Source organism: Lycorma delicatula, chromosome 3 (assembly GCF_047948215.1).
Source record: "Lycorma delicatula isolate Av1 chromosome 3, ASM4794821v1, whole genome shotgun sequence".
NCBI classification, from domain to species: Eukaryota; Metazoa; Arthropoda; class Insecta; order Hemiptera; family Fulgoridae; genus Lycorma; species Lycorma delicatula.
In genome coordinates, this window is record NC_134457.1 from 196,624,642 (window position 1) to 196,650,206 (window position 25,565).

Here is a 25,565-nt window from a genome sequence, read left to right on the forward strand (position 1 = left end):
GTAACCAAGCTGCAGACCAAGAATAAGTGAAAATACCTTCAATTCACCACAAATATTCCATTCATACACTGCATATTGAAGCTTTTCCAATATAAATTTAAAGTTTTCATATATTTCTTTTATACTAGCAGAGTGAGCTACAGGTACTGATGGGAATTATGCAGAATTGCAGATTGCCATTATGCAGAAGCACAGCTTTTAAACTAACTTAGAGGAATCTGAGAACAAGTGTCATTCTGTTAGGTTACGTTCATTACAAAGTATCTCCACAAGAGAAGAAATGTCATTACAAAACACTATAGCAAATGGCATGTGGCTTGTGCCATTTTTTCATGCAGTGAAAAGCCTAGAACACGATAAACAACAGATATGTTGGTTCCCAGACTTTACACCCAAAATAAAGTTCATAACACTTTTTTACTAATGGAATAAGGTTTCACTTTTGGGATTTGAGCACCACTTCACCACATACATAACAAAAATTGTTAGGATGATTTAAACAAACTCTAGGCATTCTGTAACTAATTACTAATTAAAAGAAACAAAGTTGTAAATATGTAATGCGCAATAATTCAAACATACAAAGCACTCACAATGACGTGTTGACTGATTCACTACTATCTCACAACTGGCATCATTCTGATGAATGTGCTACAATAGATCACATTTGTACATGTCTATACACGTCTGAACCTGCCTGCAACTGCCTGCAACCTGCCTGCCTGCCTGCAACAGTGGCAACACTACCCTTTGAGTTAGCTTATTTGGTTCCATCATATTTACAATGCTCTAGGAGGTTTTACTTTACAATGGACAAACGCAAAAAACATTTAAGATTATTTAAAAAAATTAAAACAACAAAAAAATTGTGGGTGATGGTGAAATTCCGAATACATATTTGAAAACAGGAAAAAACTGCATTAAGTACACCTATTTGTATTTGTGAAAGAAAAATCATGTTGACCTGTGATCAGTCATTCTGTGTAATTACTTGCATACAATAGGCCATTTTCTGATTTTTAACTTGGTTACCATCTTTGGTTTATATTATTATTTACTAATAACTTGCTAGTTGTTTTCTGTATTATGCTTTTGCATCATTATCATTATTATCATGCTGTTCTAGTTGCGGCATTCCATTGTCATGGCTGAAACAAAACCATCGGTGAGGATATTTTCTTTTCTTTTTTTTTATGGTTAGGTCTTCATTAGTGCTGTTTGGCTGTGTTTTTCCTGCCTATCAAAATTACACATAAATCTTGGAACATATTATTTTAATTAATTTCACTTTTCTAAATAATTCTATATTCACTGCTTTTTTGTTTAGAAAACAGATGTGTTTTAGTAGTAAAGAATCTTAGTATAATACTTCATGAAAGAATTTTTTTGTGTTCTGTATAACAGTTACTAGACAACACAATACTATGTTCAGATTGCTTTATCATCAGTGATCATGTCTGATTTATTTGTTCTCTCCGATTCTTTTTCCGTAAATGTATATTATTTGATGTTTTTTTTTTTTTTTTTTATGTAAACCATTAAATCTTAATTTTTAATAAATTAAATAGCATTTTTACTCAATTATCCAAAGTAAACCATCTTCTGTAACTGAAATGTCCAATAACACAAAACCTATTTATCATCTATTTTTGTCAGAATATTTGTTAATTAGAACCCAATAACAGTATGGTTGCCAAGAGGCAATTTTCAGCAATTTGGCAGTGTTAAAATATTACTGGTCCAGCCTAGATTTAACTATCAACCATCTTATTGGAAAGTAATGCTAACCTGACACATGGCAAAAGACGTAAACATAAAGTGTTGCAATATATTTCTGAAATTTTTGTTACTTCCTTTTACACTGTGGTGGATATTCTTAAAGCCTTAATCTCAATGATTTAATGGATTTCTTTTGGTGGTGTGACAGATTCATTTCCACTTTAAAAGCATAATCTGTTCTTTAGTTCTTTCCTCTTTTGTGATTTCAAGAATTTCCAAATTTGTTTTTCTGTCAGTTCATTAATATTCTCCATATTTTTATAGGAATTTGTATGTTTCTAGTATTTAAGGTAAGCGAGATTGAAGTCTCATTCTTTGCTTTCATAACTAATGGATTTTATTTGATGATGTGGAATGTAGTGCACGATTTAACAATTTATGTAGTTAACATTAGCTAACCTTTGTTAATGTTTTTTTAATATTTTTATGTATTGTTAAAATTTTATTAATTTATGTAATAATATATTAACTAGGTTGGTGGTGGTTTTTTGTTATGTTTTTAGAATGTTTTAGCTTCATTTAACAAGTAATTTTTATTCTTTGTATCTTTTTTTTTTAGTGTTTTGTAATTAATCTTGATTTATTATTTAATCTTAAAATGTGTTATAAATCTTATCTATATCAGTATTAGTCATAATTTTAACATTGCACTTTGTTACATATTTTATTATTAACTGTCAGTGTATTTTATTTTTCTTTCTGAAATAGAAGAAATGGCTTCAGCTATAAATTATCGTGTCATTCAGTGTAATGCTTACCTTTTATATGAAAAGTAAGCTTCTATACTTTATTTAAAGTAATAATTGATTAATTACATTATCTGTAAAGTAAATTTAAATTTGTTTTTTATAGTAATTATATACAGTGGTAATTGAATTTTGCTATAATTTAAGTCATTTTGTTGTCAGTTTAATATTTACAAGCCTTTTTGTAGGATATAAATTATTAAACAGTCTGTTATTTTCTGTTGTAAGTGAACTGTTGTTTATTTTCATGTAACTATATTTATTAATATTAAATCTTCAGATTAAGAAAGTCAGAACTTATTATCATATTTATAATAAGTACTGTATATTATGCTTGAGATTATGTTTTTCACGCATGAAAAATAAGAGTAGAAAGGTTGGAATTTCTAGACTTTGGGGTTTGAATTTTCTAGAAAGTTTGAAAAATTGGAGTACTCTGTCAATCCAGCACCTGGTGTTTTGACTTTTACAGTTTAATTTTACGAGTACTGTTTTTTCTTTCACCTAACTGTTAACCACCATCCATCCTATCCAGTGTGCCTAGTAAAGATTGTGTTATTAAATTTGTGACAGTGTAGTAAATTTTTTGCTTCTTCTGAGGTGACTGAGGAGCTATGCAAAAAAAAAATTATACCATTTAATACCTACTTACACATTAACCATTTAATAAACCGTGTTTTATTGCTTTGTGAAATATTCTAATTAAAACTGGATACTTCCATCTCTTTGTAGAATGAACTACCATATTTGTTAAACTTAAGGTATTGCAGTAATTTTTCCACTGATTTTTTAACTTTTCTCTATAATTCAGTATTATCCAAATAGTTTTTGTCTTCCCATTATCTGAAAAAAGAAAAAGATTATGATTAAAAAAAAATGTTAAAGCACTTTGTTTCTGTACATAGGCTGCACTACATACATAACATTATTATTCTTTGATAAATATTGAGAAAAAACTTCTTAAAAATATCATTCATAAGAAGTCTGATATTCATTTTTTTGCAACAATAGTTCACTGAGAAAAGTAATTTGTTGTTCAGTTACCAGATTTATAGAAAATGTTTGTACCCCCTCCCTAAAATTTAAACTGGTAACTGACTGTTACCAAACAAAAAACAAATACTCATCCTAAGAAAGTCACAAGTTATTAGCATAATTTAGGTTTTGATTTAATCACAAAAAATGGATTAATTTCATTTTATCACTAATAACTATTTGGTATTTTTTGATTAACAGATTTTTTCTTCAGATTGTTGTTACTATAATATACTATAATTCAAATAATAGTATTTGAATTTAGTTATTTTTATGTTGTCATATCTTTCAGTGTTAAATAATCATTATTTTATTTTTTTTTGTTTACAGTTATTTCTGTCCTTTCATTATAAAATAAAAATAATATACTTAATCTAATATTCATGACAAAAGCTAATAGTGTATATTATAGTTAACAGTTACTCAACTTTTATTATTTAATTATTAAGCAATAGCACAGCATTTATATTTTAAATATTACTAGATTATACTTAATAGTTACTTTAGTAATTATTAAGAATTAGTAATTTAATTTAAATTTATCTGTTATCGCATAAAAACTTACTTGGATTATATACTGCTGTTCAGTTGGATGATTTCTTTCATTGGGTAAAATGAAATTTTATGGTTGTATGAGGGTTATTTTTTTTTCAAGGTCTGATCAGTCACAAAATTAAAACCACAGTGAAAATAAAAATTTTTTTATTGGTAACAAGTACTTACATAGTTACGCTATTTCTCTACATAGTTGCCTCTCCGATTTAGACATTTGTCGTAGCGTGGTACCAACTTTCCAATACCCTTGTCATAGAACCGAGCCGCCTGTGTTTTCAGCCTTGTTTCTATGCTGGTCTGCAGCTCGATGTCTGTGCCAAAATGTTGTCCTCCTAGCCAACGTTTCATGTGAGCAAAGAGGTGAAAATCGGATGGAGCCAAGCCCAGGCTGTGTGGTGGGTGATCAAACACTTCCAACAAAAATGCTGCAGGAGCTTCTTTGTTACAGCTGCAGTGCGCGGCCGAGCATTGTCATGGAGAAAGACAGTGCCTGATGACAACACTCTTCTCCACTTATTCTGAATTGCCATTCGTAGACGTTGAAGAGTCACACAGTATGAGGCTGCAGTGATGGTCGTGCCACGTTCCATGAATTCCACCAAGAGAACTCCATTCCGGTCCCAGAACACAGTAACTATACACTTTCTGTTGAAAAAGGTTCGCTTGAATTTCTTGGTTTACTGGGAGAATGAGAATGAATCCACTGTTTGGATTGTTCTTTTGTTTCTTCAGTTTTGAAATAGACCCATGTCTCATCCCCTGTGACAATTTTGTTAAAAAAAATCTTCTCCTTCATTGTGGTAGCGCTGGAGAAACGTTAGGGAGGCGTCCATTCTCATTGTTTTGTGATGGTCGGACAGCATCTTGGGAACCCATCTCGCACACAGTTTGCGGTACTGAAGTCTCTCACTCACAATGGTGTAGAGAGCTGACCTTGAAATTTCAGGTAATGAATCGCCCAATAGAGAAATTGTGAACCGATGATTTTCTCAAATTGCCTCATCCACTCGCTCAACGAGATCATCAGTTGACACTCGCTTCCTTCCCTGACCGCCTGCATCATGAAACATCTGTACATCCTGCTTTAAATTTCCTGCAGCATTGTCGCACTTTGCTGTCACTCATTGAAGTTTCACCATACACATTACTTATTCGTTGATGAATTTCAGCTGCATTACACCCCTTACCCTGCAGAAATCAAATTACCGCACGCACTTCACATTTGGCGGGAGGTGCGGTTGTTGTAGACATGTTTACTTGCTAGCTGTGTGTTCAGAACTAAACAAAGTGACGCGGCGTGATTGAAGGCCATATTAGAGACGCTGCGCAACGCATATGAGCAAAGGTTCATTCGATTTTTGGGCGGATTTTTATTTTGCGACTGATCGGACCTTGAAAAAAAAATAACCCTCATATTAGAATTACGTTCAGTAACAGTAATGTTATTCATAAATGTAAGAAAATATAAGTAAACAAATTCAATAATTAAAATATACAAATTAATAATTAACTAAAAAAATGAAGGCTGCAGCATGTTTATCAGAAACTAACTTGTTTTGTATATACATACATATATATATATATATATATATATATATATATATATATAATTTTTTTTTGTACTGATATAATTTAGTAACCAACTGCAGTGTAGTATCTATTCTATAGCTTGCTATTTTCATTAATTAGTCCTTGATGAGCAGTGTTACTCTTAAGACTTTGGGGGTTGGTGTCCCCATGGCCCTAGCCTATGCAGTTTTTCTTCCCATTACACACTGAGCTACATACACTTAACCTTTTCGCTGTACACATACATCACATCACAAACATTATAAAAATTACAGTATATACCCTTACATAACAACACAAAAATATTTTAACTGTTTCTTCTTACACTTACACCCTGTGGAAACTATCGTGCCACCCATTGGCACAATAGTGAGTCTCAAACGATGCCCTCTGGGTACCTGGGTGAACCTAGTTATACGCAGCCCTAGCCTCACCAATGGGAATGTTTCTTGTGGCATTCGTATCAGTGGCATCCTGGGCCAAGGCAACTGGGAAATATCATATACCGAGGTACAGAGGAAATGGTTGGAGGGTGTCTTCCCCTAGGAGATCAGGATGTGTTGGAATGGCCTGTTAAATCATCGGTATTTATGGGAATGCCAGTTCCAATTAAAAATCTTGCTGTGGTTGTTGGTCCATTTAAAAAAACATAAAAAATGAAGTTTTGAATATATGAATAGATTTCTACCGACATTGTCAGTTGAAGATATGTCTAGTGACAAAGAGACAAGTAATGTAACAGAGAGTGCTAAGTTATCTAATATAATTTCTTTAGTGAAGTGTAAGGAAGAAAGTAAATCCTCTTCTAAGATTTCTCCCTTTTTAATAAATAAATTCTTAGTAACAGCTTGTAGCTCAATGAAAACAATTAAAAAGTGTAGAAGTGGTGCCCTGTTGATTGAGGTAAATAGTAATTAACAGAGCTGGAAGCTCAAAGCCCTTACAGGTATGTAGGGAAGGATGAGGTAATAGTGAAGCCAAGTAACATGCTAAATTCCAGCAAGAGAATGATCTTTTTCCATGGCTTGGCTGATATTGAACTATCAGAAATCTCAGAAAAGTTATCACTGCAATGTGTCACTTCTGTGCAAAGGAGAATGGTTTTGATATGCCAACATCAGAAAATTTTAGGATAAATGAGGATTTATCCTAACATTTTCTGCTCCAACTGTTCTAGTTGAGAATAAGAATTGACTACCTCTCTGTCTGTGTAACCATATATATCAAACCCAAGTTGTTTCTTTTGGTAATAGGGTTTTGGTCTCAACAAAATTGGTCGCAAAAAGGAGCAAGTATATGCTGCTTGTTGCAGCTGCATGGGATATGATGATAGGGCATGGACTGAAGCTGAAAAGTGTGTTAACTGTAAGGGTCCATATTCAGCAAGATGTCCAAAATGTTCGTTTTATAAGGAGAAACAGGCTATATTGAGGATTTGTATTGAACAGAAAGTGTTCTTTCCTGTGGCTCATCAGGAAGGAATACAGAAAATCCCTCAACATGTAACTCCCAGAGTTAGTTTTGTCCAGCTATATGTAACAGTGTGCAAAAGGAGAATGAGTATGCATTGTCTAAAGAACTGACTAAATTGGCATTGTCAGACCAGGTAAAATTTCTTACTTCTGCTATTGTAGCATTGAGTACTGGCAAAAAGGACATTTGGAGTGAAAAGATCGTCAGTATTTTACCAAAAACCACTTCAAGTCATTACACTACCAATTAAAATTCCCACTGCACAAACAACACAGCAAACTACTAAGATCCCAATGAAAGGATCTACAAAAGATTGGAACCTGAGCGGTATCTGGACTTCCGAATCCTCTCCACCATCTTGAGGTTTTGTTAACGATATGGAGGTGGATGAAATGCCCAAAGAAGCAAAGCACTTTTATAAAATCCAAAAAGAAAACCGGATAGTATTTGATAAGTAATCAACACACAGAGGTTTATAACAAGAAAAAGTATTTTTTTATGGATACAAATATTATTCAGTGGAATGTTTTGCAATCTCTGCACTTGCTGTGAGTATATCAAAATGCTTCTAAAGGAAGAAGATCATTTAATACTGTGTCTGTAGGAAACTCACCTCTCTTCGCTGGATGATGTGCCTTTTTGCGCTTGGTTACATCTGCGAAAGATGGAACCAAACTTGAGGGCAGAGGACTTGAAGGTGTGGCTGTTTTCCTGCAGTAAATCATATTAGCCACACATACTCCGCTAATGACAAACATCCCTGCAGTCTGAATGAAGGTATTTGTGCCATTTAAACTGAATATTCTTGAATATTCTTTAATATTGAATATTCTGTAAACTGAATATATCTTCTGCCAAATTTCGATATCAGTGAAAATGATCTGTCCAGTCTGTTCTCATAGATACCTTTATTCTGCCTAATATTTTGCAGTTTCAATACCCAACACTATTCATAGGGTTCATTACAATGTTCTTCCAGAGGCACAATAGTTGATTGAGAGGCAGAATTTAGATCTCTGCTTATTGAACGATGGGTCGTAGACATTTTATGTCATCAGGTGCATTTACATGCATCGATCTGTCCTTGTGTTCAGCAGCACATCTTACTATGCGCGTTTCCAATAACTTTGAAAGCAATCACAGACCTGTTGTTATCTTAGTCAGTAGTACTGATATGCTTCATAGTCAGCCATAAAGATGGCTGGTTCAAAAAGCGGACTGGATTGGATTCCTTTCCACCACAGTCAATTTAACAGGAAAGCAACAACATTCTTTTCACCTCACTAATTGATGTGGCAAACGTGTTTGGAAACTCATTTAAGTCAGTCTCACTTACATCATCATAGTCCTGGGTTTATTAGGTATAAGTTGCAGGTAGAAAATATCCTGTTTGTGACTGGAGACTCGCAAAATGAATTAAACATCATATCTTTCTATTTTGATGAGCTAAGGTACACCTTGAATAATACCCATGACACTTCCCCCGGAAATGATAGTATCAGGTTCAGCATGTTATCACGCTTCCTGGATACTGCATTAAATCTTCTGTGTACCTATAATAAAATATTTTCTGATTAGGTTTTTACAGATTCTTGGTCAGAAACATTGATTATTCCCATACTGAAATGCGGTAAAGGGAAATCATGTCCCTCAAGTTATCTTTGTATCTCCTTGACTAGTGCCTTGTACAAGTTGATGAAACCGATAGTAAACCGTCATGTAGTGTGGTACCTTGAGAGAAATGCCTTAATTGCACCTGAAAAATATGGTTTTTGCTGGGGTTGATCATGTAATTGCTTTTGAATCTGTCATTCAAATTCCTTCCTACTTTGCCAACATCTCATTGCTCTATTTTTTCTATATGCAAAAGGCATATCACACGACTTGGAAGAGAGGAATTGTAAATAAACTGCATGAATAGGATATACAAGGGAATCTCCTTGCATTTACCAGGGGTTTCCTCAATAGTCTGTCCTTTTCAACTTGAGTTGGAACAATATTACTGAAAATTTTACACTAGAAAACAGAGTACCACAGGGAAGTGTCTTAAGTGTTACTTTGTTTGCCATAGCCATAAATACTACTACAAACTCTGAAAACCTGTATGTGTTTGTTATTCATAGATAATTTCTCAATTTATGTTCCTTGTAGAACTTTAGCTGCTGGTAAGAGGCTGCTTCAAAACACAATAATCTGTTTAGAATTGTGGTGTAAAACAACTGGATTCATGTTTACTAACTGCTTTTGCATTTCATGCTTGAGGGAACATGTTGATACGCAGCTGTATATACATTGTAACCAGTTGAACCATGCACACAGGTTAGATTTTTAGAATTGTGGTTTGACCAGTAACTGATGTGGGTAACACATTTAAAGAAGCTGAAGGTAAAATGTTTAAAAATGCTAGACAGGCTGACAGAGTATGCATGTTTCACTTCTAATTAGCTCTGGTTCGTTCCTGCTTAGACTATGGCTGTGTGGCTTATTCTTCTGCTCGGTCCACTGCTCTTAGATTGCTCGATGCAGTCTATCATTCATTCATCTGTCTTGCTACAGGTGCATTTTGTTCAAGCCGTGTGCTAAGTTTACTGGTAGACATTGGTCCAAATAATAAACCAAATATCTGCTCTTACGTAGCTTGCATTGAAGCCCAACAAATCATCCAACCTTTGATGTGATGTTCTCTAACCTGTATCTTAATTGATATCAAGAATAGCCGAGATTTACTGCTCCAGTAAGCATCAGAACTCAGCATCTTTTCTTAGCTCTAAATGTACAATTACATCCAGTACTTACTGTTTCTCCATGTTATTACTCCCTTTGGTGACCTTCTCTCATAAATTAGTGCTTTATGTTTGTTTTTATCATAAAAAGAACACAAATCCAGTTATATTACAAGAAAAATTTTGTAATATTATAATAGTGTGAATCTTGATGTTGCAGTTTATATGGATGGCCAAAAACATTAATTCTGTTTGTTGTGCTTCTGTGGTCGGCAATGGAACGAATGTTTGGCTTTCCCAGCATCATCAGTATTTTATTTGTAGAGCTGTATGTTATTAATAAGGCCTTAAGTATAATTAACCCAACATTTCAACACTTACTTGTCTGTTCAGATTCCATGAGCGCCTTATAGATGATTAGTGATATGTATGCTAGACACCTTGTTATCTGTAAGATTCAATGTATTATTTCTCAAATGATTCAATGTAACATAACTGTGAGCTGCTGGAGCTCCGGCCATATTGAAATCTCAGACAATGAGGACACTGATAGTGCGGCAAAAGAGGCTTGTTTCCAGCCTCCTTTCACTAATTATGTTGTTTCTGATGATCTTATCTGTTTTCTGAAAAGGTTGGTCAGTAATGAGTGTCAAAGTGGATGGAATGCTACAATCAGCTGTAAGCTTTATCCTGTTAAGATAGTGGAGGTCCTGCATGACCTCCACTATCACTGTGGAGGTCATGCAGGAATAACCCTCAAGAGGTTATTTGCCATTTGTGATTAGAGCACACTAGGCTCACTCATGGATATCTCATGAGTCAGACCATTGCACCCGTTCGTGTTCACTAGGAGTTAACTTCCAAAATATCTTAGGAAACAGTGAGACTATTACTGAAAGTTTTAGTGAGACTAGTTACTGAATGTTTTACGATTTCTTCAGGCCGTCTACTTATATTCAAATTTTGATTTTTACTATAATATTTGCCAGCTATTTATGGCATATGGGAGTTGGTAACTTTTTTGTTTTAATTTAAATTATTAATGTAATATTTCAGTATGGTTTTATTTTGCTTTTAGCATATGTCATGAGCATTTTCTATTTATGTTGTCTTTTTATACTGCTGGGTTTTAGCTTTTAATTGCCAATTTTTAAAATTAATTTCTTATAAAAATCGTGTCCGGGTGCTGATGACAGTTAGTTTTGTGCTCAGGAAAAAAATCATTATCCTAGTTGTTTAATGATAATTCTCTTTTAAATTTATTATAATTTCACTATTATTTGGTTACTTAGTATATTTCCTATTTTATCAGGATTTTTTTGACTGAACAAAAATATTCTTTATTTTTATTTTTTTCTAAAGAAAATGCAAACTTTTAAAATATTTCTCTGAATCTTCTTTCAGGGTTTTTTTTAATACTTTCTCTAAAGCAAAATTTTGACCTATAAAAATAGCTTCATGCAAGATAAAAGAATAAACTTTTGTAAATTATTTGCTAATATATAATATATAAAATAAACACTTTTTTGATAATAAAAATGCATTTGAATAATTAAACTTCTGCATGTTTTTTCCTCTCTTTTACAGTGGCCACTCAGGAAAGAATATTGATGGTATTGCCAAAATTCCGGTTGTAAAAGAAGCACTATTTTATAATATGGATCATAAGAAAAGAGGTGTTGCAATTATATTAAACCATGAGCATTTTGACATTCCTAATTTAAAGTCTAGAACTGGCACTGCTGCCGACTGTGAAAATCTTAGAACTACATTAATGAGTCTGGGTTTTGAGGTTAGAAAATATGATGATCTAACCAGCAGTCAAATTGATCATGTTCTTACATTAGGTAAAAAACCTATATTTATATAAAACATATTTGTTTAAAAATTTATCATAAACAGTTCTAATTTATTTTAGTGTTTATAAATTGCTTGTTTTTTTGTTATCTATGTAGTGTAATGACACTCTCGCACTCACTATAATATGTAAGACAGTAAGTACTGTAAATTCTCATTATATAAGTTGGTACCATATTTATTTTTAAAAAAGTAATAGGTAAAAATTAAAAAACCATTGAATACAAATTTATTTATTTTTGTTTTGTTTTAGCAGTAAATTGATAAAGCATGAAGGGAATATATTATAAAGTTAATATCAGATTAACTAATTTAAGGATTTTACACAGTTAACAAATTTCAACATGATGGTGCATTTAGATCACTCATCTTAAATTATTGTGTAATTTTGTGTTATTTCTCCGTTACTTTTTAATCTTTACATGGAACTAGCAGTTAATGATGTTAAAGAACAATTTAGATTCGGAGTAACAGTACAAGGTGAAAAGATAAAGATGCTACGATTTGCTGATGATGTAGTAATTCTAGCCGAGAGTAAAAAGGATTTAGAAGAAACAATGAACGGCATAGATGAAGTCCTATGCAAGAACTATCGCATGAAAATAAACAAGAACAAAACAAAAGTAATGAAATGTAGTAGAAATAACAAAGATGGACCACTGAATGTGAAAATAGGAGGAGAAAAGATTATGGAGGTAGAAGAATTTTGTTATTTGGGAAGTAGAATTACTAAAGATGGACGAAGCAGGAGCGATATAAAATGCCGAATAGCACAAGCGAAATGAGCCTTCAATAAGAAATATAATTTGTTTACATCAAAAATTAATTTAAATGTCAGGAAAAGATTTTTGAAAGTATATGTTTGGAGTGTCGCTTTATATGGAAGTGAAACTTGGACAATCGGAGTATCTGAGAAGAAAAGATTAGAAGCTTTTGAAATGTGGTGCTATAGGAGAATGTTAAAAATCAGATGGGTGGATAAAGTGACAAATGAAGAGGTATTGCGGCAAATAGATGAAGAAAGAAGCAATTGGAAAAATATAGTTAAAAGAAGAGACAGACTTATAGGCCACATACTAAGGCATCCTGGAATAGTCGCTTTAATATTGGAAGGGCAGGTAGAAGGAAAAAATTGTGTAGGCAGGCCACATTTGGAATATGTAAAACAAATTGTTAGGGATGTAGGATGTAGAGGGTATACTGAAATGAAACGACTAGCACTAGATAGGGAATCTTGGAGAGCTGCATCAAACCAGTCAAATGACTGAAGACAAAAAAAAAATTTGTGTTATAATTTTATAAAACTAATACAGCATGAGTAAAGGCAGACAGGAGGAAATCACAAACAGTAGTTCTAATTTTTTCCTTAATTAAAGCAAAATAAAAATAGTACATATTATCATTAAATAATACATTTAAGTATAAGTTAAGGCATATTGTATTGTTAACACCAATCAACAGTTTTTCTACAAAGATTTCAGTATCCCAGTATTTAAAAATTAATAAATCTTGGTTACAGGATTAAATATATATAGGGGATATGTAGTGGAATCTATTTAGGCATATTTCAGGATCAGTATCTGAAAAAATCAGGTAATCACTTTATCTTGAAGAGATTTGAAGTTAATGGAAAGTTTTACATGATTTATTAAGAAGATTGTACTGTAGTAAAGACGACTAAAAAGAATAAGATAAAGCTGCATTCCAGAAATAAATATTATCAATTTTTGTATTGTTTAACTTTTTTAATGTAATAATTTGAAATTTTACTGTTATTTCTCTCTAAATGACAGAATATTGGAGCTGGAGGAGTTTTTAACTCATCTCAGGATTTTATCCTTAAAATACTTTCACTCATAAAAATAGAAATTAAGTGAATTTTTGTATGAAAACTGTTGTTTTATGAATCTTCATTATTTTTCTATTTCAACCAGTATATTATTTGAGTATCACATTTGAAAAACCCAAAAAAAGCTTGTCAATGCTCGAATTTCGCAGACTGGGATAAAATTCATTTGAAAATTTTGTAACTCATACACTCCATTAGGCTATTACTGGAAGCATTAGACTGCAGCAAACCAGTATGTATTTAGTCCAGCCTGGTATTTCAATCCAAGAAAATATAAACAGTCATAACTTTCCAGTTAGCTCTTATTTATAATTACTGATAAGGAGGATCCTTCTAATTGATTGTGGTTTTAAATAACATTTAGATACTTCTTAAATTAGTTAAAATTGTTAATCATTGTGAAAGTTATTACTTAACTTGTGAAAAACCGGCAGCAAGTTACAAATTAACAAATTCAGAAAGATGGTATTGGAAAAGAAGTATATTCTCTTAAGCCCGAGCTGTTCGTCCATAAAAATAACTTTTTACATTTCTTTGAAGTAAAATTTTTAGTAAGTGTAATAAATATGTTAAAATGAAAAAAATAAATTATTAATACTAGACTTGTCTTACATCTATACTGAATGCAGTCTGATCACTTTCCATTTGAGTATAATTATTTTCCTGTCTAGCACTATAACAGAGCTATAGCTTTAGAAGGGAAAGTATTGTAATCGATCCAATTTGGGCATATGCGGATCTTTACGAATCCTTCTCCACATCTTTACGTTTTGACACCTAAGGAACCCAGAAACTGGATGGAAATTTTCTGGATGTTCATAGGTACATGTGTATGTTTGGTGTCGCCCTCTAAATCACTTTATATCTCTAGAACTACTCGATCAATTTTGGCCAAACTTGATCAGATTACTTCTATATAGGGGCATTGATGGCATTTAAATTTTCGACTTAGAAGGTCAAGGGGGTGAGGCTGTAATACAAGGTCACCCTCAGTATCTTGAGATTTTGCCTAATTAAGGTATTATTTTTCTTAGGCACGTTTGTTAACAATTAAAAAATAATATTTCCAAAAAACAAATTTTGCAAATTCACATCCCCACTCCAAAAAATGCTCTAAATAAAATAGTAGCTAAGTGGGTATACTGCATCATTAGTTTCATGACAAGGAGCAATAGTGTAGCACTGATGTTCAGCTGCTACTACAGCAGTTGAACATGAAGCTGAAGATGACTACCATCTTCTATGTTGTGATGTAGCAGTACAATGGTGGCAGTAGAATGAAATAAATGAATAATATTTAAAGTGCAAAAAAGTATTTAAAATCATGCATCAGAAAAAGCCAGCTGTGTTGTCACCTTTTTTTTATGCCATCATCTGATCAGCATAGTCAAAATAATATTTTATATTTATATTATGTTATTTTAATATTATTTTTTTTTTGCATAAAAGAAACAAAGATAAACTTTAAATACTCAAAAAAAATACACAGTAACCACAAGGACAAAATGAGTACTTAGAAAAAAAGGTTAAATTTCCAGGGTTAGATATCCGTAGACTACTTTAACAATAGCATTGAAAAAGTTTTTCTAAGTAATGTCACAACAAGGCAGCTGCCTGAACTTTAATAACAGCTACATAAAATATCATAAATATTTGATTTGTCATTATTCCATAAGTTTTTGTTAATATATATCCAGTTAAATTTATCCTCTGAATTGCATGGAGAGTTTTGGGGGATAAAGGTGATAAAATTATCATTTTTTAGTCTATACATTAGGGTGATACAGGCTAATGTGGCTAACATCATATCCAATCATCTCATCTGTAAAGAACAGGTTCCCAATAGAGATAAATCCTGGGAATTGTTCATTAGGTTACACATTTTAATAGATCTAAGTTGGAAAAACTAGCCTTGGATTAGAAAGCTAGTTTTCTGATCATTGAGCATTATGCTGTCTGATATATGTATAAATATATGTTCAATATACTTTTCTTATTTTAGTCAGTGAAGAGGATCATTCTGACTGTGACTGTATTTTATTCGCACTTCTTAGCCATGGTGAACAGGGAATGATATATTCAAAAGATTCTGGATATAAGTCAGAAAATCTGTGGTCTAGATTTACTGCTGATTTATGTCCAACTCTTGCCGGTAAACCAAAATTGTTCTTTATCCAGGTAGTGTACTTTTAGTATTGTATTATTTTAGATTATTTTTATTTAATGATTATTATTAAAGTTTAAAAGTACCAGTTAAAATGATAGTAGCCATGGAAGTTCATTAGAAGGTAGCCTCTCAATTCAGTTAATTTTAACTGAATTATGTATGTTCACAATTTATTATCATCAGATTTTTTTTTAATTGAATTATTTTCTGTTGATTTAGCTTTTTATTGAACTATTTCCTGTCGTAAAGATAAGTTTAGATTTGTTCTGTCAAAATGGTTTTCGAAAGGAGAAAAACTACATGAAACAAAACAAAAAAAATTGACAGAAAAATTTGTAAAAATATTTTAATTAACTCTTTTAAATTGTTAAAGACATAATTTAAAAACCTATTGGTGACTACTTCACTGTAAGGTGTGCTGGTCTGGTACTGATAAATTATTAACTGGCTTGTGCATATTACTGCTATTTAATCAATAATATTGCTGAAATCCATCTGAATCAAACTGAAATCCTGTTTTCTGCCTGTAAGTGTTTTATGAAATCAGAAAAAAATTACAGTTGCTTTTAAAAGATTTGTTTTATTTTTTTTTAAATTGTACATTCCTCATACATAAAACCTGATTTGAAATAAAAAAAATGTTAATTTCTCTAAATTTTAAAATTGTTTCATATGAACTAGTTTGAATTACTTTGCAAGAGATGTTTCAATAAATGATTTTATGATGGTTAGAAGTAGTAAATTTAGAAATAAAATTAATACTTGGTCTTTCCATAGAAGTTAAGAGGATAAAGTTAATGAATGTATCATTATTTGCAAATGTTTATTAATTTAATAGATATACAAGCAAATTAAAAAAATATATATATATTTTTCTGTGTAAGTTTTAGTGTTAGTCGAAATTTTATTGAAAATTAACAAATTCAAAATGAAATAGACAATATGAAGAATGCATTACATTCTTCCTCGATTAATGAACTAAATCCCTCACTTATATCCCATTTCAGAAACTTGCTCTTAATATTTTAAGTCTAGTTTTATTTTGTTATTTTAAAAAGGGAAATTGAGTTACAACTGAAGTTATAATGTTTATCTGGAATGCAACCTTTGAAAATTAAAAATCATAGTTTTCCAAGCAAAAAAATAATAACATAGTTTGAGATCTGATATAAATAGTATTGGGTGGATGTTTTATAATAACATTAAACTAAGAACTATGCAATTAAAAAGTATGAGTATATAATCAATCCAAAAGGTTTTTACATTTGAAATGTGACCAGCAGCTGCTCTTTAATCCTAAGCTAGATATGTATCTGGTCATTATCGTGCAAGAGAGTCCAACTGACCGGATCCTGGGACTCGGGCCAGACGCATCAGGCGTTTCATTACTTTCAAATAGAATTTAGAATTCATGTTTTGACAATCATTCGTAGATGCCACTGAGTGTTCAATTCCCTGTAGTTCTTGTCAGGAGAGGCTCCCGATCATGGTGGAGTAGGGAAAACTGAATTGAAATGAAATGTCTGTTGTTGCGGAGAGTGTCTCAATGCAAGGGTGATACTGAATGACGGGCGGTGCCCATTGCTGAGTATAGGGACTAAAGTCCCACTATTTTTATACAGTTTGTTGCATTCTTTTGTAAACAAGGGAAGAAGGATACCCAGGGGGGGTATAGGGTTTTGAGACATAAACAAAGAAAGAATGTTCTTCTGTTCACTTTCTCAACCTGGAATAGAGTAATTTCAGATAAAATTGAAATTCTACGCAGACTTTCAGATGATCTGTTGCCTGATGACAACGAAGTAGGGAGACTGCATATCATCTGCGGATTCAACGGAGGTTGCCCTGTTTTGTGGAGATGCAGTATCCTTGGAGGTTACTGGGGCTGAGGTGTGTCAGGCCATTTGTGGTTTGGGAGCAAGGCCTCTGGCTTTAATGACGTAACAGTGGAGCTCCTTGTTTGCCCCCTTAGAGTGTGTTAAGACAATCACATGAATTTTTAATAGATTATTGTTTGAGGGATACTTCCCGGTGTGTTGGAAGAGGGGAATTGTAAGATTATTGTATAAGGGTGGTGGCAAGAATCCCACTGTTACTTCATCTTATGGGGCTCTGACATTGCTGCCAGATCTTGGTAGGTATTTGAAAAGGTGCTGTATCTTCACATAAATGAGAAGTTGACTTTGCATGGTCTTTTGATGGAAAATCAGTACGGGTTCATCCCAAAAAGAGTACAAGGATGCTGTGCTTAAGGTATTGAGTATTGTGTCTTCCAATTCGGCGGATTATGACCTTGGGATTTTCCTGGAAATTTCTGGAGTGTTTAACAATCTATGGTGGCTCTGCCATTTATTAATTACAGAATTGAAAGTATAGTGTAAGTGAATTGCAAGACACTTTAGACACCGAGATGTGCTGCTCCGTGAAGGTGGCTATTAGGTTAGCAAAACGCTGTCCAAGGGATATCCCCAGGGCAGTGTATTGGGTCCTTTGTTGTGGGTGATGGAGTTTGACTCTTCTGCAGCTCAGGTTGCCCAACAGGTGTAGCATCATGGCTTATGCTGATGATGGACTATTTATGTTGAAGGATGCTTGTGGAGGGAGATTGAACACTGAGCCACTCAGGCTTGCAGGATGTTTGAGCTGTGGATTCATCAACATAGATAACATTTAGCACAGAAAAGACCACGATGATACTCTTCAAAGGCCGTTTGACGGTGAGGCAGCAAGCCCGTGTATCAATATTAGACCAGCATATAAAATATGTTCAAGTTCAAAAGTACCTTGTGTTTCTTGATGAGAAATTGGGATTTAAGACACTTTCAATACATTGTGGAGAAGGCCTTTATTGCCTTCTTTGGTAGTCAATCTTAACTGGAGTCTTAATTTTAAGACCATGAGTATCCTGTATAAGAGCATGTCCAAGACAATTATGCTATATGTGGCACCTGTGTGGGCAGATGGCTTAAAATTTAAAAGCTATTGGGATATATTATTAAGGCCGTTTGACGGTGAGGCGTCAAGCCCGTGAATTGATGTTAGGCCAGCATATAAAATATGTTCAAGTTCAAAAATACCTTGGGGTGTTTCTTGGTGAGAAATTGGGATTTAAGACACCTTCAATACGTTGCGGAGAAGGCCTGTATTGCCTTCTTTGGTATTCAATGTGTCATCAATCCTGACTGGGGGTCTTAATTTTAAGACCATGAGTATCCCATATAAGGGTATGTATGAGGCAATTAAGCTATATGTGGCACCTGTTTGGGCAGATAGATTAAAATTTAAAAGTTATCAGGATATATTATTAAGGGCTCGATGCCTTATGTTGTTGATGGTGATGGGAAGCTACTGAACAATTTCACAGGAGGCAATCTTGGTGAACCAGTTGATTTGATTGTGTCAGAAAGGCAACAGCATTATGTTGCTAAGAAGTCTGGTGAGGTGACTTTGGAGAAAGTTCAGGAGATCGAGCAACATGACAATGTTTTATGGCAGGCCAGGTGGGATGAGACAGTTTGGGCGTTATACAATCTCTTTGCAGATGTTGGTTTGCAGAACACCTCTTGGGTACACCCAAACAAATATGTCATGCAATTTCTTTTTGCGCATGGCGCCTTCAAGGACAGACTGCAGAGATTCAGCCTGGTGGATTCAGGAATGTGTCCACAGTGTGGATGGTTGGATGATGCCTACCATGTACTGTACAAATGCTCTAAGTACATGTTAATGCGTACTGCAACCATTTGTCGGTTCAGTATTATTGGGTTGGTGTTGGATCTTTGTGTAATATAAATTGGAGGGACCAGGTCAAGTGGACAATTATGGAAAACTTTATAGTCTATTTAGCAAAGTTGACAGAGGGTATAGCTCAGTGGGAGAGCATTCAACAGCAGTCTATTTAGCAAAAGAGAGAATTGCTGAAGAAATTTAGGGTCCTGCTTGGGTTTCCCTTTCTTGTATTCTTGTTATTTTGATTTGACTTTTATGATTTTGTTGTTTTGTTTTATGTTTTTATTGTTTGTTGATGTTGCATGCTGGACTCAACTTTACCTATTTTGGGTAGGCAGTTTAGTTCCTTCGATGCAATTTAGTCCATTCAATCTTGTTTAAGACTTGGCTGATGTGTTTTTTTATGAGTTCTTTATAGATAGTAGTACACTGATGGGAATGTCACTTATGGCATTCACATCGGTGGCATCCTGGCTGAGGCAGACTGAAATTTTTCAAATGCCAAGGTTTTGAAGATGATCTCTGGTAAAGCCCATAAGAGCTAGGTGCTGAGGGGGTGGTATTGGGGTTGTCTTCCCCTATGGAGTCTGTATAGCCTGCTTCATTTGAATGAACTATATTAGATTATGTTTTTATAAATACAATGTAATGCTGTTGTATGAAGTATTACTTCATTACTTGTTTCAGCATGAGATAAAACTAAATATAAGTAATTTTATTAGAGTATTAAATAAAATACAAATGTGGAGCAAAAAAATAAATTTAATTATAGGAAAAACAGCGCATCTGATGGATTATCAATCGTATAAAATCTTTGCCTTTCCGTATGATTATACAGCCTATACAGTTTCAAATGTAATTAATATTTGTTTTAAAATAATTTATTTCTTGAATGAATTTTTCGCTTTGTTCTTATGTGCATATTTAATTATTTTAATATTACTATTAGAATTCATTAACAAACAAATAAAAAACAATTATTATAAATGCTAAATGTTATCTGCTCTGCCTTACTGTTATTTATCCATATACTTGTTTTTTTTTAGAAACAGTATTTTATTTTATTTTATTTTTTTTAGTTTTGCATGATGCAGTTATTTATTCTTTTTGCTAAAGTTCAGGAAATATGATGGTGTTGTTTCAGGCATGTCAAGGTGATAAACTGGATGGAGGGATTACTGTAACAACACAAGTTGATTCAAATTCAGCATCGCCATTCAAAATACCAGTTCATGCTGATTTCTTAATTGCATACTCTACTATTCCAGGTTAGTCACTGAAAAAATGTTTCAGTTTTTACATAAGAATGGTGTTATGATATTCTGTAATAAACTCATTTGTGAGCATGTTCACTCATTTCATCAATCTGGTTTTTGAAAAAAATTTCATATTTTAGATTAGTAAGAAAATAAGTAATCTCCTGATTACTTTAATGTTACATAATATTTTCTTATAATTGCCTTCAAAATAATATACTACAAATTATGGTGTGATTTTAATTTTTTCTAATATAGTAATATAAACACAAACTACTTTTCATAAAATGAAAAAAAAGTTTTATTTACTCAATCACTACTATATCGATTAAATTATATATCACAAAAACAAGTCACAAAAATAACACACTAAAATTGAAACAAACACCTTATGTGGTGCAGATTAACTAGAAAGTGGGTACATGCAATGCTTTGGGATTTATTTCTCTTTAATATTTTCAGTGCTTCTATCAGATTTTTGTAAAATTGATCCTAAAATAGGTGTATGATCATTTTGGAGCAAAGCACCTTTGTAATATTAAAAGAGGGAGCATGTATTAGCATTTAAACAATGATGACATACTATTGTTGTCCATGGCCTCACACCATAATATCAAACACATGAACGTTATAATGTTGCTCTATCAGCTCCCAAAGTGCTAAAATAATGACAGACCATAATAATTACTTAATATTATGAAGTGTTAATAGTCTTTGTGTATTGAGCAATTGGTATCAATCAACCAGATCCACGTTCCAAAATTAATTAATAAATTTGTTTAAATAAATTGTAGCAGAAGAATCATGAAAGGTTTTGTAATTTTTAAGTAATATTTTTTCCCCCCAAATTACAGAATTACAATGTCCAATTTATGTAATTAAACAGTGTAATAATTTTTTTATTGATGGTATTTAATGTTAATTCATTAAACGAATAATCAGAACATGAACACATCTGTATGCTCTACGTGCATTCTTTAAGTCAAAGATATTGTGGTTTCTATCTATGAAAATGAAATATCGAAGAGTATATTTTAAAGCAGTAGAAATTTATCAGAATATAGAAGTCTGGAGGAAAGTTTTACCAGCAAGATCTATTGTGGTACTATTATTGCATTCTGCTGATATGTGCAATTAGAGTAAATAAATATTACAAAGCCCAAAGTATTGTGCCTTCAGTCAGTGAAAATAATTTACAACATATTAAAATAATTGAAAACTATCACAATAACAGAATTCTGTAGTCAGACAATCAAGCTCAAACTGGTCCACTCCTATTGCATTTTGCTATGCTGTTGGTTAGAGCAAAACATTATTCTTTCTGTCAGCAGAATTTAAATTGTTTAAAATTTTTTAGAGCAACTTGATCATTTGGGTTAATAATCATAGTCACCAACTGCCAACCAATTAACACAATTCTTTTGTAAACCTTCCCTTGGTATTGTAAATATCATGTGACATATGCAATAGTGTTGCAGTAATACAAGTTCAAGTTTGTTATCTATAATAAATCACCATAAAAATTCTTTGGCATCTTACATTTCTTATTATGATAAGAAAATCATTATCTTAAAATTAATTCATCAAGTCAGGTCAAAAAATTTGTAATTATTAATAATGTATAAAAATTACAAGGCAATTAACAATGAATAAACAAAGTCTGTTGATTCATTGCAGTAGAGTATTTTTCATATTGTTAAACGTTTAGAAATATCTTTAATCTACATGACAGAGAGGTAGTGTCTCTGTATGTCATCTGAAGATACCAGGTTTGAGTCTCAGTCAGGAATGGGATTTTTCATCTGCTTCAAATTTCATTATCATACATCAGTGGCTTTTTTGGGGGATATTAGCCTGCTGTTACTATTTTATAAATAAATATTAATGACAATTTATAAATTATTATTAAAATGTTTTTACAATATGCAATAAGTAATACGTGATTTTCTTTTTTTTCTGATTATGTCAGCTTTTGGTCATAATGGTAGATTTTATATTAGGGTTTAATATTTATATATGAATTTTTTTATTATCATAAATGCACCCATTTCATGACATTAGTAAAGCAGTGTGTATATCGTTACCTTCATCTGATCAGCAATCATGCTTACCAATGTTAGAGTTATTCTAAAAATTTCTCTGTTATAAAATACCTGTTCCTCATATTGAATGATGCTACAATTAAAACACAATAAGTGTTTTATCCAGTTGGAAAATAGGGGAAACTACCTTAAATAACTTAATTATACATTCTTAGCAAACGTTTTAGTTAAAAAATGTTATTACACTAAGCAAAAGTTTTAGCTTTAAAGTTATAAGACAGTTCCGAGTTACTAAGTCTACAATAATTTTTATATATTTGTTCATTTTATGCTATATACAACTGTGTTAAATTCTTTTTCATGTTTGAAGATTTATTTATTGTGTGTCACTTTTTTAACTGCGTGTTATTTAATTATACCCTATTGTTGATTATTATATTCAGATTGTCATATATAAAAATATCATTTTTTAAATATAATTTGATCACATTTTGATTATTTTTAGATTGTATTAATAGTTAGGACAGTGTATCAGACCTCATATAACAGGCATAAATTATATGTATTTATAAGGTTCAATCAATAATTAGAGACCATGACCGTAGAGAAACTGTTATCTGTTCAATGAAATGAAACAAACGCTACTTTCAATATAATCTCTGACTATTTATTAAGTGTATTCAGGTACTTTTTGCCATCTTGGTGTATTCCAATAGTATAAAATTGTTCAACTTAATTCCACATAAAAACTCTTTGAAAAGACCAAACAAAAGAAAAAACGCGTGTGAGATTGGGACTGTAAGGTGGATGTGGCAACACCTCCTGACCCTTCTTTCGAAGAGCTTCTTTTGTCTTTATAGTGGTATGGTGGTAGTTGTGCAGAAGAATTACTCCTTTTGAGAGAAAGCCAGGACGTTTCCTCTTTAATGCAGGTTTTTTCTAATGTATAATAATACTAATGTTGATTATATGTTGTTCTTCCAAATAATCCCAATAAATTGGGTCTTCATAATCCAAAAGAATATTAGTATCACTTTACTGGCTGATGCGTGGATTTTAAATCTTTTCTTGGCGGGTAAACTCAGATGTTTCCATTTCATATGTGACATATGGATACCAGCTCAAAATGTTGGATCCAGTTTTCATCACAAGTAAAATATAATTTAAAAAAGCATTACCTTCTACTAAAAGCCATAGTAAGTTTCGTATAAATCTGAATTCAAGTGTTTGTGATTTTGAGTTAACCAGTCTCAGACCCCATCTAAAACATGTTTTGCAGTAATCAGCTTACCATGAATAATGGAATGGACAGTGCCAATATTTGCTCTTCAGAATTTCAGAAGTTTTCCAAAATATTTTTATGTATGACTTTGTGAATAAGATCATAAGGTCAGTATAATTTTCACAAAGCATCAATTGAAACTTCCATTGATCTTCCGCTACAGTAAACATTTGTGACATTCATTTATTCTACCCGATTTAAATTATTTGATTCACTTATAAAAATTTGAACGATTAATACACTTTTCCCATAACATCTATGAATGAATATAAAGTATTTTATTAAATAGTATATCCGTTATTGCTATTTATCTCTTAATTATTAAGTGACTTTTGCACTTCATTTACTAAAAGTTGTCTGTTATCTTGCAAGTTGATTTTAGCTCATAACATAATTTAGTTTTATGTTGTACTTATTCAGAATATGTACAGTAAATGAATTAAGTAACATCATCTCAGTCCTTTTTTTTCTCCATATTTTCAAATTTTTAAAACCATATATATATATTTAGTTACATAGTAAAATGTTAAAAGATGTGTCCGAATTAAGGGCCAGTTACACAACTCAAATTGCTGTGTGCTGTTGCTTCAACTGGTTAAATAGATAGCTAATGGCCATGTTACTGATATAATGTTGGTTTCTTTCCCATGTCTGTGAATTATGTGAACTACAATTATGTAGTTCAGTTTATAACTTTGATTTCTGTACTCAGAAGATTTTGTTTTAGAGAGATTGTTTTAGAAGATTTAGATTTTGTTCATGACCACTGCTTTTAACAGTCTGTGAACCCAAACTTTTGGCATACTCATATTATAATTCTCCATATATTACATGAAATAATACTAAAATCCCTGCATAAAAATGATTACCGATACATATTTATGCATAATATATTCCCCTTATCAGAAATCTGATAATCTGAACACTGTGAAAATTTCATAAATATTGGCATCCTGAAAAACTTCATTGAAATCTTGCATAACAGCATCATAGGGGCTGACAGTTTTTCTCATATGAGAATCTTGGTAAACTGATTATAGAAAAAGTTAATCATTGTAGAGAATTAATCAGAGTTATAGACTGTAAAAATCAATGTACTTAGACATTTTGTACTACGGGACAACGCTTTAGAATTTTAGTGTAAAGTAACTCGGATAAAAAGTTTTATTACACAAATAAAATCTGATCTTAAAGAAAAGAACCACATACTCTGAGAGAAATAAAAACTCCGGTTTTAGCTTTTGAAAATATTTCTTTTATAAATGTAGTTTAACCAAAATATTGTGTTACACATTTTCATTATTATACAAAATGCCCTTTGAAAATACAATATTCTCAAAAGATTGAAATGAAAATATTTACACGTATAATATCTATCCCAGTGTATTGTGAAAGTAAACGAAGTAGTCATAATATTTGATAGTCCCAGTTATACTCAATTCACTCTATGAATGAAGTTCTCATTCTTAAATTTAAGAATCATCTATGGTAATTTGTTACTTT

General features: G+C 32.1%; 1 protein-coding gene across 7 annotated transcripts in view; it reads left to right on the forward strand.

Moving 5' to 3' along the window:
• The window catches only part of LOC142322339 (caspase-1-like), a 249,973-nt gene that overhangs the window by 164,248 nt on the left and 60,160 nt on the right, over nt 1–25,565 (forward strand). For 4 of the 7 annotated variants that reach the window (XM_075361307.1, XM_075361308.1, XM_075361306.1 and 1 more), the window contains exons 3-6: nt 1,127–1,165; nt 11,468–11,727; nt 15,589–15,764; nt 20,627–20,750. In XM_075361307.1, the coding sequence (XP_075217422.1) occupies nt 1,127–1,165; nt 11,468–11,727; nt 15,589–15,764; nt 20,627–20,750 (599 nt within the window). Of the gene's footprint in view, nt 1–1,126; nt 1,166–2,487; nt 2,552–11,467; nt 11,728–15,588; nt 15,765–20,626; nt 20,751–25,565 lie in introns of all 7 variants that reach the window. The other 3 variants (XM_075361304.1, XM_075361303.1, XM_075361305.1) reach the window with 2 other exon arrangements.